This window comes from Panthera pardus, unplaced genomic scaffold (genome assembly GCF_024362965.1).
Source record: "Panthera pardus isolate Hobbes unplaced genomic scaffold, ASM2436296v1 HiC_scaffold_8, whole genome shotgun sequence".
Taxonomy (NCBI): Eukaryota; Metazoa; Chordata; class Mammalia; order Carnivora; family Felidae; genus Panthera; species Panthera pardus.
The window spans coordinates 145,178,791-145,199,121 of NW_026527013.1; the positions used below are offsets into that span (position 1 = coordinate 145,178,791).

Here is a 20,331-nt window from a genome sequence, read left to right on the forward strand (position 1 = left end):
CTCAGAAAAGCATTGATGCTAACTGTACATCCTCTGAATATCTTTCCCTCCTAGGGCTTGGGGCCCTTTCTCTGGGACATGGTGACATCCGGCATAGATAACCACACAGTGGCTCCCAACAGATGGAAAGGGAGAGCAACAAGAGCTCAAGCAAATACAACTAAAGCACTGAGGCTGAAGAATAGGAAATTCCAAAGAAATGTTAACACCCAAGTGATTTATTTATCACCTGCCATTATTCTGAATAGAAATCTCTTCGTCTGCTTCTTCTTCCTACTTCCTCTCTACCCTTTGCCACCATCCATTAATCTTTCATGCCATATAATTTAACTTCCTTAAAGTATACTGTATATGGCAACTTTCTAATACCATTTTTACTGCAAATACAGTTGTAACTAAATGTGTATACATTAAATTGCTACCATTGGAGTCTGAGTCTTGGGAGAGCTGCACTAGGCCAAGCTCTGCAGTGGGATGGGCAAAAATCTAGATGGGCAGATCTGGAAAGAGGAAGACTGTTTAATGGCAAAAGGTGACAGGGCTGGCCGGCTTCGGCTGGTGTTTTGAGCGCGATCATAGACCATCTGCGGATTCGCGGTGTAGCTTGCCGTTGAAAGTGGCATTATTTACACTGACACTCACTGGAGTAATGAAATCAAAGAGATACTAACTCCCGGGAAGCAAGAGTTTTGTGAGTTCCCAAGTGGGCAAATTTGCAGCTCTAAGGGAAGGAAGTGGGATGTCTCTGCCTCTTAGTGACGGGCCCTGAAGTTTTGCTGGCACAAGCCACTGCCTGTGCGAACTCAGGGCGAAAACTAGGGTAGTTCAAAGGAGCGTCCCATTTTCTGGGAGGCTTTTGACAGGCATTCTGAGAAGCACCATCACAATCTAAGTGTGGTCATAGAACCAAAGCAGGAGGCATTTTAAATCTCTACCTCTCCTAAGCTTGGGACACAGTAAACATGCAGGAGGCACGAGGTCTCCGCTCACCGGGCCCAAGCAGTACGAATCAGGAACAGTAAGAGCTCCAGTAAGCAGAGCTAATGTCCTGAGACCCGAGTCCATAGAAACATTGTACCTGAGCTGATTGATTTGCCACCTTCCATATTTTCGAATAGAAATTGCTTTCACGCTGTCCCTGCCGCTTTTTGTTTTTGAGGGGGAATAATTCATCAACTAACACTTACCGAGCAAAACCGACTGAAGTAGCTAGACACGGGTATCTAGGACTGAGAAACCTCTAAATGTGGTTCTCAATTAGGGCACCCCCACTCCCGCCACACACCCAGGACATTTGATAATATCTGCAGATGTTTTGGATTCTCATGACCGAGGAGGGTGCTGTTAGCATCTGGTAGTAGGTAGAAGCCAGGGATGCTGCTAAACGTCCTGCATGGCACAGGACAGCCCCCCACAGCAAAGACTTGTCTGGCTTCAAATGTTAATCGTGCCGATGCTGAGAACCCCTGTGCTAAATCTTGCACACCTGAAATCTAATCTGTCCTGTCACCAGAGTTTTTTGTTTTATTTTGTTTCTTCATAATTCTACCCCCCTCCCCGCCGACTAAAAGGCAAGCAGTTTTTGCTACATTAAAAAAAAAAAATTGTTTCCTGAATTTGGCAGTTTCCACCAAAAATTAAAATACAGCATAACTGATATACAATCCCACTTCTAAGAATTCATTCTATAAATAGACTCCCCCAAAATATACAACATAGTATGTAAAGATAGACTAAAAACTACCTAAATGCCCTTTAAAAGATGGCTGGTTAAATAAATCATGGTGTACCTCTATAATACAATGCTTTGCAGCCATTGTTATGAATCATGAATGAATGAAGCAGTTTTATACATTCCAAAATAGAATCATTTCAGAGATGTGTTGTTGGCGAAACAAGCAAGGTACAAAAAGATAACAAAGAATATGCTGCCATTTATATTTTTTAGGAAGGAGTAGAAAGGGGGAAATAGTGAGTGTGTGTGTGTAAATAAGCTTGCATATAAAGAGACTATCCCTGCAAAGCTACACAAGAAATAGGGAACAGTAGTCACCTCTGTACTCAAGGTCTGGAGTACTGGCATTATATGCCCTTGGGTACCATTTGAATGTTTTCAAAATTATATTTACTGTCTATTCAAAAGTGCTAATTTTTCAATTTTTTGGTTTAGTCACAATTTTCAATCTGAGCCACATCAATATATTACCTATTCAAAAGAACTCAAGAGAATAGGTAATACATTGATATGTCTCAGATATTTTTAAAAGTATACATTGGAAAATCTTGCTTTCTGTCTCCTATCCAACCTACTCCCACAACTCCCTTCCCCCCACACACACCAAGGAAAATAATTTCAATGGTTTCTTTTGTGTCCTTCCAAAATTTCTTTATGCAAATATAAGTAAATTCAAATATATATTCTAATACCCCCCTTTTCATACACAAAAGATAGCATACTAAAAACCCTGTTCTGTACATTGTAGGTCATGCTAATTTAAAAATGTGTCTGTATTTGGCTGAGCACATAGCAATGTATCATATAAGCCTTTTGTGACTTTGATTCTTTACTGTCGTGTCCTCTCTGCCTCAGGTGGAACAAAATTGGGCCACGTTGCAAGGAGGTGAGATGACCATCCAGACGACGCAAGCCTCAGAGGCCACCCAGGCCGTGGCGTCACTGGCAGAGGCCGCAGTGGCAGCTTCTCAGGAGATGCAACAGGGAGCTACAGTCACCATGGCACTCAACAGGTGGAGGCAGGGGTGGGGGACTAGATGAGGATAGTGGATCTGCCCCCGCCTGTAGGTTGTAGAGAGAAACGTTGCACTTCAGTTTGTCACAGTTAGCAGTTGGAGCTTAATCCTCTCAGCCCACGGAGTATCGTCATTTGACGTATAACCAGCCTTTCCCAGCCCGTTCCTGCGCTCCGTCACCCGCCCCCACAGCCAGTCCTGCCTTCTGACTTCCAGCTCGAGTCTGCTGGTCAAGAGACCGTGATCCCTTTTCCGTTCTCCTATCCTGTGCCCTTTAACAAACCAAAAAACGCAAGGTTTTGAGGACTTTGTGTTTTTAATGGGACCAAAGGATATAATAAAGCAAGAAGCTTCAGGATTGATTTTCTATTTACCCTACAAAACAAATTGCTTTTAGTCATTCTTTCACTTCTACAAAAGAAACCAGCTTTTTTTTTTTACATTTATTTATTTATTTATTTATTTATTTATTTATTTATTTATTTATTTATGAGAGAGAGAGAGAGACAGAGTGCAAGGGGAGGGGCAGAGAGAGAGGGAGACGCAGGCTCCAGGCTCTGAGGTGTCAGCACAGAGCCCAACGTGGGGCTCGAACTCACGAACCGCGAGATCATGACCTGAGCTGAAGTCGGACGCTTAACCGACTGAGCCACCCAGGCGCCCCTACACTTATTTATTTTTGAGAGACAGAAACAGTGAGAGGGGGAGGGACAGAGAGAAGGAGACACAGAATCCGAAGCAGGCTCCAGGCTCCGAGCTTTCAGCACAGAGCCCGACGCAGGGCTCGAACCCACGAACCGTGAGATCAGGACCTGAGCCGAAGTCGGATGCTTAACTGACTGAGCCACCCAGTCACCCTGAAACTACTTTTTGTTAGGGACATTAATCCATTTAATCCATGTTGAGAGCTGATTTTACTGACTTTCCCGGAAATGTTTCCCTTATCAGTGACTTTCTGAAATCAGTTTTGGCTTACTGGGAAAAATCATTGAAATATTTCTTTTCAGGGATGTTTAGGAAGGGTGCTGCAGAATGGGACACTCCAGTGATTGAAGGTTTCCAAAACTAAATTATATTGTTCCCTGCTTGGTTTCCTTCTGTTGGTTCTGTTGACAGAAAAGATCATCCCCACATCATTCTTTTTCTTCTTCATTGCGGACATAATTTTATTTTCCAGCGGACCCAGGCATTTTAACCAATATTTAAGAGTGTGGGCCTTGAAGCCAGACAGTCTGGGTTTAAACTACAACTCCATCACCCACTTAGCTGTTTGACCTTGGATAATTTACTTGAACTCAGTGCCCAGGCTTTCCTCTTCTGTAAAATGGGGATAAAAACAGCAGCTACCCCTGTTGGGTAGGGGTGTTGTGAGAACTGAGAAAGCCAATGCATGCGAGATCCGTAGATCAGTGCCTGGCATACGGTAGGTCTGCTGCCACCATTATGTGCACAGCTGTTGTTAGTCTCAGACAGTCACTGAACTCTTAGGACATGCCTGCACTCTGCTAGGTAAGATTGTAAATAAACAGCGCTCTAAGATACCATGCCTGCCCTCAAAGAAGTCATGTTATTAACACTGGGGAAATTGACTTAAGTAAAACAGTGAACACTATTCCTCAGAATTTAATGCACTGTTGAATCATGTAGTACACACCGCGAGCACTGCAGAAATTCAGAGGAAGGGGATCACCTCCTCCAAAATAGAAGAGTCAGCCGAAGTTTAGATCGGTTGTGATAAATAACTAGAAAGCCTCGATAAGCTGACGCACAAATGACTTCCGTGTGGCTGTATAGTATGGGGGGCTGAAAAGAAGGTTCTGAGGTCACATAGATTCAGGTTCGAATTCTAGCTCTGCCACTTACTAGCCATTTGATCTTGAGAAATTTAACCCCTAGGCCTTGGTTTCCTCAGCATTATAAGGCTAATTCTCATCATATGGAATTTAAAAAGTTTCACGGAGATGATGTAAATAAAACTCTCATCGAAGTACACAGCCCCTAGTTAGCACTTCAGGAATTACAGTTATCATGTATTTTTCATTTTTTTAAGGTTTTATTTTAAAGTAATCACTACACCCAACGTGGGGCACAAACTCACAACCCCAAGACCAAGAGTCACATGCTCTACCAACTAAGCCAGCCAGGCACCCGAGGGTTATCATTTAAGTTGTATTTTCAATTTTGTGTATTCAGAATCGCTTATAATGAGAACAGATTAGCAATAGAAGGTCAGTTAGGAAGAGGCGGACCAGGTGTGATTTGTTAAAGACTTGGAAACTAAAGTAGTAAGAGTGGTGGTAAAGTGACTGAGTTTGAAGGGAGTGTGGCCAGACTTGGTGGTTGATTAGGTATGGAGTGCACGAGTGTGCGCGCGCACGCGCACACACACACACACACACACACACACACTCTCACTCACTCACTCACTCACTCACTCAGGGGTACTCTAAGTGACTTTTTTTCTTAGCCCATTGAACCATGTGGCTTTTCAATAACCTGAAAGTCTTTTTTTTTTTTTTTTAATATATGAAATTTACTGTCAAATTGGTTTCCATACAACACCCAGTGCTCATCCCAAAAGGTGCCCTCCTCAATACCCATCACCCACCCTGCCCTCCCTCCCACCCCCCATCAACCCTCAGTTTGTTCTCAGTTTTTAACAGTCTCTAATGCTTTGGCTCTCTCCCACTCTAACCTCTTTTTTTTTTTTTTTTTTTTTTTCCTTCCCCCCCCCCCCATGGGTTTCTGTTATGTTTCTCAGGATCCACATAAGAGTGAAACCATATGGTATCTGTCTTTCTCTGTATGGCTTATTTCACTTAGCATCACACTCTCCAGTTCCATCCATGTTGCTACAAAAGGCCATATTTCATTTTTTCTCATTGCCACGTAGTATTCCATTGTGTATATAAACCACAATTTCTTTATCCATTCATCAGTTGATGGACATTTAGGCTCTTTCCATAATTTGGCTATTGTTGAGAGTGCCGCTATAAACATTGGGGTACAAGTGCCCCTATGCATCAGTACTCCTGTATCCCTTGGATAAATTCCTAGCAGTGCTATTGCTGGGTCATAGGGTAGGTCTATTTTTAATTTTCTGAGGAACCTCCACACTGCTTTCCAGAGCGGCTGCACCAATTTGCATTCCCACCAACAGTGCAAGAGGGTTCCTGTTTCTCCACATCCTCTCCAGCATCTATAGTCTCCTGATTTCTTCATTTTGGCCACTCTGACTGGCGTGAGAATAACCTGAAAGTCTTATTTGACCCCTTATGCTTTGGCCCAACCCCACTCCTTTGAGAAAGGACCACAAATAAACTTCCTAAAAAAGCCATGGCCAGGGTAGGAACCTCCCTCTGGCCTGGTAACCCCTTACTGTGGCATGGAGCCTACCCATTAAAGACCAGCAAAACTTGATTTCATTGAGCCAGCACCTTGGATATTCCAGTGAAGTGTGAGTGTCCTGGGAACCCTACACATAGTGGAAAATATGAGGCCCATTCTGGCTCCCTTTAGTGTAAGGAGCAGGGCTTATTTCTAAAGGCAAAGAGAGTAATGGTTTCCCCTGAGGGCTTGTTAACAAACTCAGATGCAGCTGCGGTGGCTATAGTGTTTACTCCAAAGGAAGGAGAACATGGTTCACTGTGGCACGTAGGAGGAGTAAAGATGTTGAAATCTGTTTGCAATCAGTTCAGAACCCAGTGAGTGTTGGGGGATGGTGTTTTGCAGCCTCTGCTGAGGGTGAAGAAACCAAGCCTGGCAACGAAGACTAGACTATAGCAGGCTACTAGGGGCTTTCTGATTCCAAGAGAGGTAACCCACTGGCCAGTGGCAGGAAGTTTGGACTTAAGACACGCACCCTTGGTGTTTGCTGCTTTGTGGGATGAGATGATACTCCCAGCCTCACCACAGAATTTGTTGCTGGAAATTATCTTAGAACTACACTGAGAAAGCCAGTCTTTGTTCCCATGGTAACAAAGTGATTTCTTAGCGCTGGTTCCTTCTAGCCTCTTTCAGGTGCGGTTGGAACAAGCATGGTTCTTTACTGATCACCTGCCCTCCGCTGCGCCGTAAGCGGCAGACGTGGGCGCAGAGTGAGGGGAGAGAGGGAAGCCGCACAGCATGGCAGGTGTGGAATAAGAAGACAGAGGAGCTCCTTCACCTGTTGGAGGGGAGATGGGGATAAGGACAGATGCAGGACAGACCTGTTTTTCAACCACGCTGTTTAAGAGTTTTGTGTAACAAGTCAGAACAAGGGCCCCGGGCTCAAACAGCCCACCCTGGCATTATAAATAATCCAAAGAGGTATGGAGAAACGGTCATTAAAAAATTTGGAAACTAGTTAATTTTTTAATTATTTTCAAAACACATATAAATCAGCATCTTTAGAAAGGAGATGGGGAGAGAATCAAAATGAACAAATGAAGTGCAGAGCATTACAGCTGGAAAAAAAAAAAAAAGTATTCAGCCAAACAACCAGAGGGGAAAGGAAGTGAAATCATCATGTGATTTGTTGCGATAAAAAGGTTAATTTGATGTTTCAGTGTGTTGGTTAAGCTGTCCTGGATTATATTCCCTCTTAAACAAGTAAATTTAAGTCAGTACAGCCCTTGCATATACAGATACATGATAAGTATTTATAGACTGAATCTACATTTGCTCTAGTAGAAATTGACGCTGTGCTGTCGACACGAAGACAATTTTTACCGTCTCCTGTGACTCGGCGCTATGGGAAAGCAAAGGCTCGCATTGAGTTCTCTTGTTCCGGAACTTAGAGTTGCTTTTCTTTTGCTGTGAAGACACTGGGTTCAAAAAAAAAAGTGAATCATATTTTTGAGGAAAAATTGACTGGTTTTTTTTTAAATGAAAGTACTATTGACTTAAAATTAGACATATTTGTCAAAAACTTGTGAAGCGGTAGCTTAAAGCCCTTTTCATCCCTCTTCATCTTAGAAGTAAAGGTCATCTTTTTCTAGCAGTAAGTTTGCCCTCTCTCCATGAGATCTCGTGTCAGCGGTTTTAAAGTAGATTTGGAAATGAAGGCCTGCTGACCACAGGAGTCACAGTTGTCTTTATGCCCCCATGGAAAAGATCCCTCCCTCGCTGCTTTGCCTCTGGCCTCTGGCAGCCGATGAAATAACTGACCTCACTGGCCTATGGGCCTGTCATCCCCCTTGGACTGCTGCTCCCAGGTTGCATTAGGGTTGTGCTCGTTCACAGCCTTTCTTCTACCAAACATATTTTAGAAAGATGTTAAAGAAAATGACCTCGGGGCACCTGGGTGGCTCAGTCGGTTAAGCATCCGACTTCGGCTCAGGTCATGATCTTACGGTTTGTGAGTTCGAGCCCCGCGTCAGGCTCTGTGCTGACAGCTCAGAGCCTGCTTCAGATTCTGTGTCTCCTCTCTCTGCCCCTCCCCAACTTGTGCTCTGTCTCTCTGTGTCTCTCAAAAAATAAATAAATGTAAAAAATTTAAAAAAGAAAAGAAAGAAAAAAAGAAAAAATGACCTCAAATGTTTAGAGGTTCGGGCATGATGAAATAGGTGTGATTGGGTATAGGTGCATATCCACGTCAGGGTAGCTGCCCTCCCTTCATCGCCTGTAAAGTTCCACACCGAAAACACGTGTCCAGGGGTTCCAAGACTGGCAGGACGTCACCTTTGATGGTCACAGAAATAAAATTATACACATTGTGATAAAAACTGGGGAATGAACAGTCACTGAGGTAACGTGTAAACAAAGATGGTATTTCCATATAAGCAGTTTTCATATACAGCTTCCTTCCTGCAAATACCACACTGCTGCAGCTTTTTGGAAAGAACAGACTCTTCAGCTTTCTAGGAAGTCTCAGGCCAGAGTATGAAATATTTTTGTCATTAATCAATGACACCTGGGTACTGTAAAATTGGCTGGTAGTGTTATTTGACATAAGTTTCTTAGAAAAATATTAAAGATTAAGGATGTAGACACTAAATCATCACTCATTTTACTATATCTAATAAAAACTCTTGAAGGACTTTGAAATTAAAGTCTACCATGTAAAGTGTAAAGAATAGCCTTGGTAGGAATTCCAGATCAAAGGTCCCCTTTAGTTCTAAATTCATGTTATAGATACCATGGAATGACTGGCTTTGGACATCACATCACCAAGAAGTGTGCCTCTGAGTGGAGGGTGATCGTAATTTTTATGGACTGCACGTGCACTCCATGACTGGTGAGCTTTTTGCTCAGGCTCAGTTAGTCCCCAAATGTTTATGAATGGGAGTGCCTGGCTGACTCAGGGGAGCATGGGACTCTTGATCTTGGGGTTGTGAGTTCGAGCCCCACAGTGGGTGTAGAGATTACTTTAAAAATATATATATATATATTTATATTATTCATAAATATATAAAAATATATAATAAATATATAATATAAATATTCACAACTATTGTAAGTATATATAATATTTATGAAAGAAGCAAATAAATTTGAAATATATAACTATAACCTTGAACTAAGTCAAAGGAAGCCTGGAAATTAAAAGTTGCCACAGATAAATGACGAGGAAAAAAAGCAGGGGGATCAGCAATTTTAATTTATTTATTATTTTGAATAAAGGTCGGAATGTTTACATGGGGAAACAATGTTAGGTGAAAAAAGCAGGCTATAAAACTGTAGCAGTAAGTGTAATCCTCATTATTAGCTGTTTAAAGCTGTTTTTAAGATTAGAAGGAAATAACTTATGTCTGTGATATTTTTAAAGTTTCTTTTATACTTAATGAAATTTTTACAAGCCTTCCGCATGTATTTTATTATCAGAAAAAGATAGCTTGAACACAGACATAAAAATTAAGTCAAGTTAGGAAGAGAGTGGGAATATTCTATTTAATGAGACTTTTCTATCCATTGGGTTTCTTTGACTGCTTCCTAGAATCCTTATATTCCCCCAGGGAAATGATAGTGTCAGTTGCTTTACTTGTCTGCTGGCTTTCTTAAATGAAAGTGACACATGAGTGAGTGTGGTACATGTTGCTTTGCCCATAGTCAGGACATGTCTACCCTAACCAGTCCACAGTCCCTTACCCAACCCCGCCTACAGCTTGTGACCACGAAGTGTGCCTGCCAGAGTTAGGCAAAGTCTGCAACTCAGAGCAAAGCTTATTCATCTGGCTTATTTGGTCAGATCCAGGCCTTCCCCCCCCCCCCCCCCCCCCCGCTAAACTAAATGACACCACCTCCTCCACTCTGAGCCCATGTTTGATACTCCTTCAGGAATTGTGCAGAGTGGGAGCTGACACTTTCCCAGGAGAGGTGCTGAATTTCTGCTTCTTTCACATTTTAACATCTCTGAAATTTGAATGGTAAACCACACTACTACAATTGTCAGGCTTTTTTTTTTTTTTTCCTTGCTTGCTGGCACATAAAATAATGGTGCATTTTTAGTTTGTGGTATCATAGAATCAATAAAAATGGGTATTTGTGCATTTGGGACCAGCATATCACAAGAAGAAAGGAAAATAGGATACAAACTGCCAGAATAGTGCTCACTATAAACAGATGGTTAATACCTATCTATTCTGCAAAGTGTTTGCAAGGAAGGGAGATTTTATTGTTTCTTTGTGTTTCTAGAGGCTGGGAGTTTGGGCTTGTGGTGATCATTTAAAATTTCAAGCCTTAATTTAGCACTGCCCACATGTACAGTGAGGCAAAGAGAAAACCTAGACTTTGCAGGATGTTAGTGTGTTAGCCATTACTTTGTACTTGAAGTCGTGCGTGTAAACCACATTGTTACTATTTAATATTAATTGAATAGCCAGTCCACGTTGTTGACTCCTCCTGTCATCCTCGGCTACAAAAGGGTAGTTTTTGTTTTGTCTGTTTGGGCTTTTTTGAGCAGCAGGCAAGTTTATTGGAGACAAGATCAGAAAGGAAGAATAGTATGAAAGCTCTCTTTACAGAGGGGGGACATTCGAAAGTGAATGTCCCCAAAAGGGCAGTTTTAGGTAATCTGCCTAGTGTTACCATAAAGAGAAAAGAGAACAAGAAAACCTTGTAATTACCAACCAGAAAGGCTTTCGCGCTGTCAATGTGGATCATACCTTCCACTGGCAGTGAGTGCCTTCTGTCCTCAAACACCCATTTCCTAGATTTAAAGAAAATCTCACATCAGCTCTTTAAATCTGTAAGACTTGGGGTTTCTCTAGCTACTTACTGTTACCATTTAAAAATTCCCCTGGCTCTCCCCAGCAGCAGTGGACTCCAGTATTCGCTGGTAGGCTCATACCCATGGAGTCAGTAGAGAGATCCAAGGAAGGGTCAGAAGGATGGTTTGTCTCGCTGCAGTGCTGTACCTTTATCCAACTTACACGTCCCCCTCTCCTGTTCCTGTGCCCACAGCGAAGCCGCCGCCCATGCTGTCGCCACACTGGCCGAGGCTACCTTGCAAGGAGGGGGACAGATCGTCTTGTCTGGGGAAACCGCAGCAGCTGTCGGAGCACTTACTGGAGTCCAAGATGCTAATGGTAAGAGAGCATAAATATTTTATGGAATGTCTTCCCCGTTTCCACTTAAACCTTCATGACATGACTGACAGCAGACCCTTCAGAAAGAGGTTGAGCTTTGATTTGAGTTTTTCTTTATTGACAGGCAATTGATGCCTAGGAAAATTTTAGGAGCCTCTGATTCCTTTCACTAGGAGGAGACTTGGGGTTTTCTGAGGGAAAAAAAAAAATCCATGATAACGCATATCTAACTGAAATGCTTATTTGAAAACTGTTTCACTGTGACAGGATTTACCAAGAGGTACTTTAAAATTTGCCACGGGCCACATTTTGTCCTTTACTCTCCCATGGGGTAGATCAATGTCCTCTGCTATAGCAGAGATCCTCCCATGGGCGGGTGCGTTGTGGTAGGGTAGAACGTTCCATCTTGAGAAAGGCACCACCGTCTCACACAGATCAGCCAGCAAGCTGTGACAAGGGCACTTTTCTGGTTGGTGCTCTGAGTCTGCATCCTGTTAAATGTGTCCTCACCAAGGACCTCTGGATTTAGCCAGTTACACACGCCCACCCTTCCCTTCTTTCCCAGCTCTTTGACTACCTGGATATTGGTGATTTCCTGAATAAACAAAAGGGATAAAGTTCATAGAAATATGGTGGCAAAAATTTACAACTCCAGCCCAGCTCTTTGGATCTACTTCGGCAGGCTCCAGAAGTCAGTTACCAAGACTTGGGCTGCCCTGGGAAGTGCCTCAGAAGTCTGGGTCAAAACGGAGGACCAGCCCCATTTGGCTGATTATTTATTGAATTTTTAAAATGAAACGTGTATATATGTATGTGTGTGTGTGTGTGTGTGTGTGTATATATATATATATATGTATGTATGTATGTATATATACATATGTACATATGCATATACATACATACACTGCTGGTACTACTACTACTCTACTAGGTTAAGTAGAACAAACTAAGTACTTCATGGTTTTTGGAGATTTCTTTTGTCTTAAAAAGAGGATAAATAATAACATACTTTTATTTAGGCAGAAAGTTCCTTACTGACATTAGTAGCTGGAAGAAAAGTGCCTGGAACTTTTTAAAGGATAGGTCCCTCATCAGTGAATAGAGTTAGTTGGAAAAGTCTTTGGAGAAAGACCCCAAGTTGTGTCCTCCTTTGGAAGTGGGAAGAGGAATGTGTTTGTGTCTGTCACCCAAAGAAGAATTAACACAAGAAATGTAAAGAGCCACTGTGGCTTCTGAGAATCATTTTCCTAAAAAAAAACAAACAAACAAAAAAACAAAAAACTACAATTATAGTCTGCTTTTTCTGTAGGGCTAGGGCTTCCATGAACTAACCCTAACAGGGATAGGCTTGATCTTAGCCAGAACACTGCAGGATAAAGGGCATCTTCCAGCCGTGTATGTTCAGGATGAAATGGACCACAGGAAGAAGTAAGGAAAACCTCCCTCTTTAGCTAGAGTCCTACCCCTGCTTCCTTACCTTACACTGTTCCTCATCTGAGTCCTAATCTACCTTGAACAGATAGGACATCTGGCTATGTGACATTCTTCTGAAGTGCAAATTGCTGTTATTTACAATGGAACTACTACAGATCCTTCTCTGCCTGCATTTGATAGGAGACTGTTATCCTTTCTAATGGTCTTGACCTGTCTGGGCAAGGAGAACAGACAGCTTTATCGTTCTGGCTCCTTCTCAGCCTCACCTTTTCAGATGAATTTATATGTAAGTATTTAGACCCTGTGGGTCTCGGGCCAAATAATAGATCCATTCGGCAGTGTGGGGGGAAAGCTGAGCCACGCCCACTATTGATTCCTAGAAGCTGCCTCTTTTCCGTAGCCTTAGGGTTGTGTGAGTCCGTTGTGTTGATCTCATGTCTTTGGCTGTGTGTTTGCGATAAGAGAAAATTCTGGTGTACGTCCTAAAAGCCAGTGGTTCCCAAAGAATACCATCCCCAGTTTGTGACCACTGACATGTGCTGAACTAAGACTTGAGAGTTGGAATTAGCACTTTCTCGGCACAGCTTTTCTGTGTCAAATCAGGCCATTGAGTTGCGCCTTACTCCAGCAATCTTAGGCAAAGGCCAATCATTTCATCGCTTCCTGGGGAATCCAGAAAATGACTCTAATATTGGATATGATTCAAATAATTCTGACGCTCCTTCTGTCTTCTGACATTTCACCCAGAGTGCTGTAGGAGTTGCTGTGGGACTAGAACCAAATTTTTCCCATGTAACTAGCCAATTTGGTTTCTGGGTAGTCTTTTAGGGATTCTCTTTTCATCGTTCTTTCAGACCGTTGTTGTCTTGCCAGAGTTTGTCACTTCTGTGATGGCAACCTTATGGGGTCAGCCGATAGACCAAGTTGATTATCAGGAAGAGTTTATTATCAGGAAGAACCAGATGGTAGCAGAACAGTGTGCTATTTGGAAACACCACTACCAGGGAAAAAGAAATACATCCCAGATTCCACAGTATGTTTTAAATAAAACCATAGCAGACAGCTCTTCTAAGAGCAATCTGGATATTGTTTGTGCCTGAAGCAGAGGAGTTTTTGTGTCTTCTGAGATGGAGAACCATTGGGTGTGGAGCTTGATAGAGTACAGTAACTGGTGAGAGATGGCCAGGCAGCACAAGGATATGAAGCAGTGTCCTGGAGGACGGTGGTGTGCGAGTTAGAGATAACCCATGCATGCATGGCAGAAGTTTAATTTCTGGGTCACCAAGGCAGATTGGACAGAGACCTTGCACCCTGTAGACATCTCCTTTTTTCTGGACTCTACCCTGCCCCAACACTAAGGGGACTGACTACTCAAGCACTAGTATTACTTTATTTTGTGCTCCTCCTTTTTCTATAGCACTAAATGAGTTTTTGGTCTCATGGAATCTCATGGTTTAGTTCAAAGTAAAGCTTTTCACAGGCGGCTTTCTTTTCATTGAAGGGCAGATAGAATTGCCTAAGACTGGAAAAGGCCTCTCCGTGAGCGCCTTCCTTTACCTCTTTTCTTTTCCTTTCTTTTTCTCACAGTGGTTCCTTGGCCCTCCCCCAGCCCCCCACATCTTAATATAAAAGGTTGTACAATCTCTAAAGGCAGGCCCACACAGGGATTGAGGAGCTCTTTGAGTGATAACCACCTCTCACCTGACCTTCCACCCATGGATAGCAATCTTCAGGGAACCAGATCTCCCACATCTTTTTTCTGCCTTCCTATTTCAGCAAAAATAATTAAAAATAGGAATTATATTGGCACCTGGGCACCTCTTCTGAGGTGCTGTTATGTCCGAGATCTTATTGCATATTCATGCAGCCGTCTTCTATTCCTCAAAGCTAGATGGGGGCGGGGGAACTAAGCAGATAGTTCATAGTTAATCAATAAAGGTAATGGGGATCATCTGTTTCAACTATTGTCCCATTAAGACTCTCACCAGAGCTGCTGGGAAAGTATCCTATATTAAAGGTATAACCCCTTTAATTGTATACGTTGCAAATAGGTGGGGTTTTTTGCAGTTTATTTTTATTTTATTTCTGTTACTTTCATTTTTATTTCCTTAATTATTTCTCTTTTGCCTTTACATTTGCATAGGCCCCAAATCAGATAAATATCTATATGGAAGTTCTTCTATGGTCTCATTTTTTTATTTTAAATACTGTGAAATATCTGGAATTTATTTTGAATATGGCATTAGGTAGGGATCTGAATTGATTTTTTTTTCCCCTATATAATCTATTCCAGCACCATTTATTCCATAAAAGGTTGAAATCCATCCTTTCTAAACTGATTTGAAACGCCATTTTTATCATGCAGAATTTTTTTTTAGTTTATTTTAATTCCAGTGTAGTTAACATACAGTGTTATATTAGTTTCACGTGGACAATAGAGTGATTCGACGGTTCTGTACATTACTCAGTGCTCATCACGATAAGTGTACTCGTAATCCCCTTACCTGCTTCACCCATCCTCTGACCCATCTCCCCTCTGGTAACCACCAGTTTGTTCTCTATAGCTAAGAGAATCTTTAAAAAAAAGCGGGGGGGGCGGCCTCTTCGTTTGTCTCTCCTTTATTTATTCCCCCTTTATTTCTTTTGTTTATTAAATCCCACATATAAGTGAAATCATAAGGTATTTGTCTTTCTGACTTATTTCACTTAGTATTACACTCTCTAGACCCATCCATGTTGTTGCAAATGGCAAGATTCCATTCTTTGTTTAATGTTCTATTTATTTATTTTGAGAGAGAGAGAGCATGCGCACAAGTAGGGGAGGAGCAGCGAAAGAGAGAGAATCCCAAGCAAGCTCTGCACTGTCAGCACAGAGCCTGACCTGGGGCTCCATCTCACAAACTGAACCGTGATATGACAATCTGAGCCAAACCAAGAATCGGACGCTTAACAGATTGAGCCACCCAGATGGCCCAAGATTTCATTCTTTTTTATGGCTGAACATTATTCCGTTGTGTATATACCACATCTTCTGTATCCATTCATGTATTGATGGATACTTAGGCTGCTTCCATATATTATTATAAATAATAACCAGACATGGGGGTGCAAATATCCTTTCGAATCAGTGCTTTTGTATTCTTTGGATAAATACCCAGTAATGCAATTACTGGATCATAGAGTATTTCAATTTTTAACTTTTTGAGGAACCTCCGTACTATTTTCCACAGTGGCTGCACCAGTTTGCATTCCCACCAGCAGCAAGAGGGTTCCTTTTTCTCCACATCCTTGTCAACACTTATTGTTTCTTACGCTTTTAATGTTAGCCATTCTGACAGGTGTGAAGTAGTATCTCGTTAGAGTTTTGATTTGCATTTCCCGGATGATGAGTGATGTTAAGCATATTTTACATACTTTTATATCTTCCTGTTTAGCAGGTTGTCTTTTAGTTTTGTTTCATTTGCTGTGCAGAAGCTTTGTATTATGATGTAGTGCCAGTAGTTTATTTTGCTTTTATTCCCCTTGCCTCAGGAGACATACCTAGAAAAATACCACTACAGATGGGGCACCTGGGTAGCTCCGTTGGGTGAGCATCTGACTTTGGTTCGGGTCATGGCCTCACAGTTTGTGGGTTTGAGCCCCATGTCAGACTCTATGCTGACAGTTCAAGCCCGGAGCCTGCTTCGGATTCTGTGTCTTCCCCTCTCTCTGTCCCTCTCCTACTCACACTCTGTCCCTCTCTTAAAATAAACATTAAAAAATTTTTTTTATTCATGTCTTTTGCCCGTTTCTTCACTGGATTATTTATTTTGGGGGCGTTGAGTTTGGTAAGTTCTTTATAGATTTTGGATACTAACCCTTTATCTGATATGTCATTTGCAAATATCTTCTCCCATACCGTCAGCTGCCTTTTAATTTTGCTGATTGTTTCCTTCACCGTTCAGAAGCTTTTTATTTTGATGCAATAGTTCATTTTTGCTTTTGTTTCCCTTGCCTCCGGAGATGCGTTGAGTAAAAAGTTGCTGCGGCCAAGGTCAAAGAGGTTTTTGCCTGCTTTCTCTTCAAGGATTTTGATGGCTTCCTGTCTTACATTTAAGTCTTTCATCCGTTTTGAGTTTATTTTTGTGTATGGTAGAAGAAAGTGGCCCAGGTTCATTTTTCTGCATGTCGCTGTCCAGTTTTCCCAGCACCATTTGCTGAAGAGACTGTCTTTATTCCATTCTATATTCTTTCCTGCTTTGTCAAAGATTAGTTGGCCATACGTTTGTGGGTCCATTTCTGGGTTCTCTATTCTGTTCCATTGATCTGAGTATCTGTTTTTGTGCCAGAAAAAAATTTTTTTATTAAAAAAAAAAGAAAAATACTGCTACGACCAATGTCAGAGATATTCCTGCCTGTCCTTATTTCTATAATTTTTATCGTTAAGGTCTCACAGGAAGGTGTTTAATCCATTTTGAATTTATTTTTGTGTATGGTGAAAGAAAGTGGTCCAGTTTCATTTTTTTGCATGTAGCTGTCTCCAGTTTTCCCAACACCATTTGTTGAACAGACTGTCTTTATATTCTTATCTCTTTAGTCGAAGATTAACTGACCATATAATTGTGGGTTTGTTTCTGGGCTTTCTATCCTATTCCATTGATCTGTGTGTCTATTTTTATGCCAGTACCATACCATTTTGATTATTATAGCTTTGTAGTATAACTTGAAATCTGGAATTGTGATACCTCCAGCTTTGTTTTTCTCTTTTAAGATTTTTTTTTAGCTATTCGGGGTCTTTTGTGGTTCCATACAAATTGTAGGATTATTTGTCCTAGTTCTATGAAAAATGCTATTGGTATCCATATGCAGAATTCTTTTTTTTTTAATGTTTATTTATTTATTTTGAGAGAGCAAGTCAGGGAAGGGACAGAGAGAGAGAGAGAGAGAGAGAGAGAGAGAGAGAGAATCCCAAGCAGGCTCCATGCTCAGCGCAGAACCCAACATTGGGCTCGATCCCACGAACTGTGACATCATGACCTGAGCTGAAATCAAGAGTCGGATGCTTAACTGACTGAGCCACCCAGGCGCCCCCATATGCAGAATTCTTAAATTGACTGTATGGGGAATCTTCTGTTTCCATCCATCTATTTATTTTGTTTTTTCTACTGTAGTATTTTATTATCGTGCTGTTATTATTAGCTGTCAGTGAAAGTCCTGTCTCCAAATTTGAAAAAAATTCAATCAGAATTCCAAAAAGGTTTGTGAGGGGAATGACCTTTACAGTAATTTTAAAATTCATCTAGAAGAATTAAGCCTTCCCCCCCCCCCCTCAATTTTAACTCCAGTGTAGTTAACATACAGCGTTAAAGCTTTCTTTTAATTTAACTAAGTGTTCTCCTCTCCTTCTGCCCCATCTTTCCCTAGGGCAGGGGAAGTGGGGAGTATTCATTATCACAGAGATGGACCAGAAGTGGGAAGCAAGTGCTCTTAATACTGCCCCAATGAATTGAATGAGACACTAATTGTTGCTGGAGGAAACACTGTCCCTGTAGTCGTGCTTATTTTCTTAAGACCAAACCAGGTGCGTCTTTCTAGATTAAGAAATTGTGGCTGTCCATTCTGTGTATGCAGAGTTGTATAGAGGCTCAGTTCTTGCACTTTGAAATTTTAATTTCTCTCCTTTACCCCAACTTCTTCAATTTCATTTTTTGTACTAAGATGAGGGTGGGGCACACCCCACTTACAGAGTACTCCAAGCTAGGAATCTGCATTCCCACTATCGACCTTGTATTCTGTATCTCAATTCCATTGTCTTATTAACTTTATTTAATAAACATTTATATAATGCTTGCTATGTGCAAGTCTTCTGCTAAGTGTTTCACATGCACGAACTTACTTAAAACTCAGAATAACCCTATCCTGAGGTAAACACTATTGTCTCCATTTAACATATGGGGAAACTGAGACACAGAAAGTTTCAGTGACTTGGCCACGTGCACAGAGAGAGTGGCAGAAGTGGAATTTGAATTCAGGCAGTTTGTCTCCACACCACTCAGTTATGCTGCCTCCCTGTGATGTGAGCCAGCTTCTGCCTGGACTCCACAAATACAGCGTGATGACTGTCTCCCGGTGTTGAACAAATAATTTAGGGAATGTCGGGCCTCTCTCCCCATCCCTGGTAGAAGCTACTTGCCTTTGTCTGGTTTGGCCACAGTGCCCGCCTGCCCCAGCCTGTTCCCAGCGATAGGGATGCTCTGGTGGTTTCTGATGCCAAGTGCTCCGCTGTCCAGCAGTCCTCCCCTCCACATGTGTGAGAGCTCGCTTTGCTAAGTCAGGGGGAGCCCATAGGTCTGTGTCTCTCCAGTTGCAGAAATTATAGAACCATTCAGTGGTCAGCTATCAAATTTTAGTATTTCCAGTGAGCAGATCACCTTGCAATTAGTGAACATGTTTTCTTATTTTCATTCAGTTGGCGGGGGAGGGGTTGCTATTTAGAACCAGGGGATATTGTTTGCAGGAGAAGCACATGATGTTCCCAAAGAGGTAAACCCAGCTTAAGAGTTGTTTCCTCACCCCTTACAAGCTTCTGTCCAAGCCCTCCTGCAGCCATTCGATTTATGCCAGCACTCTTGCAACATTCCCACCTGCCTCTAGGGAGATAGAGACCAAGGGGGTAGAAAGTGCTCGGGGGAATGTGCATCTCTGCCCTGAGCTAGCTGGTGGCCGGTTTGCTTCCCCTGCTCCTCACTGGGCCTTCCCTTTGGCTCTGCCTCCAGCCCTTGATTGGGTTCCACTAGACAGTTTGGAAAATGCATCTTTCTCCCTTGCCCGACACCCAGAGACCATCCACTGTGGCCTGTGCTGTCCTGGCTGAGACTTGCGGCTGCCTACTTGCCTCACGCCCTCAACGGAGAGAAGTGGACTAGAAGGCTAGGTCTGTTTCAAAATTAAAGCTGATTACAAGGCATTAACATTATACTTACAGAAAGAGCAGCCCTTCTCGTTTCTTCGCGGTGCCCCGTGTCCCTCTTTGTTCTGACCCGGCCCTGGCAACAGTCCTGCAGCCAGGGATCCCCCTTAAGACTCATCAACATAAATGTCCTGCAACTACAAGGCCCCACTCAGTCTTGCTACACTGTAAAACAAGTGCATGTTTCACTACCCACATCAGCTGCCAAATCAAGCCAAATCAGTTTTTGAATTCCTTTAGAAACAAAATTCTGTCTTCTCCTTCACACTGAATATGTCTTCTTCACCTTTCCACCTTGCTACTTTTCTTTGACCCTGTTAGAAACTTGTAAAAATGTGTTTCCCTAGTTTCGTTTAATCTCAGCTATGCTCATTGGAATACCTTTTTTTTAAAAAAATTGACCTTTTTAGCAAGAGGGATAAAAGAGTAGATAGATGAGGACAGAAACATGAAGTTCAGATAAGAGAGCGGGATTCCTGGGCGGGGTCCTTGCATGAGAAATTGGAACACACATTCCTATTCCACAAGGCCTCCCAAGTGAGACAGGATGCCGCAAAGTTGTGTTCTGTATTGATTATAAAGAGGTAAGTGCGGCTGCATCTGCAGGAGGCAACGTGTGTGCTTTAATTCTCTGTGGAAACCAACCCTTATGTGCATTATAAGGACATTAGGGCATCCTCAACCTGGGGT

The 20,331-nt window shown here is 42.2% G+C and overlaps 1 protein-coding gene across 7 annotated transcripts in view; it reads left to right on the forward strand.

Annotated features, from left to right (window-relative positions):
- The window catches only part of NRF1 (nuclear respiratory factor 1), a 147,233-nt gene that overhangs the window by 102,810 nt on the left and 24,092 nt on the right, over positions 1-20,331 (forward strand). For 3 of the 7 annotated variants that reach the window (XM_019452723.2, XM_019452726.2, XM_053897937.1), the window contains exons 9-11: positions 55-213; positions 2,591-2,748; positions 11,134-11,258. In XM_019452723.2, coding sequence (XP_019308268.1) covers positions 55-213; positions 2,591-2,748; positions 11,134-11,258 — 442 coding nt within the window. Of the gene's footprint in view, positions 1-54; positions 214-2,590; positions 2,749-2,830; positions 3,107-11,133; positions 11,259-18,095; positions 18,519-20,331 lie in introns of those variants that run through there. The other 4 variants (XM_019452725.2, XM_019452724.2, XM_019452728.2 and 1 more) reach the window with 4 other exon arrangements.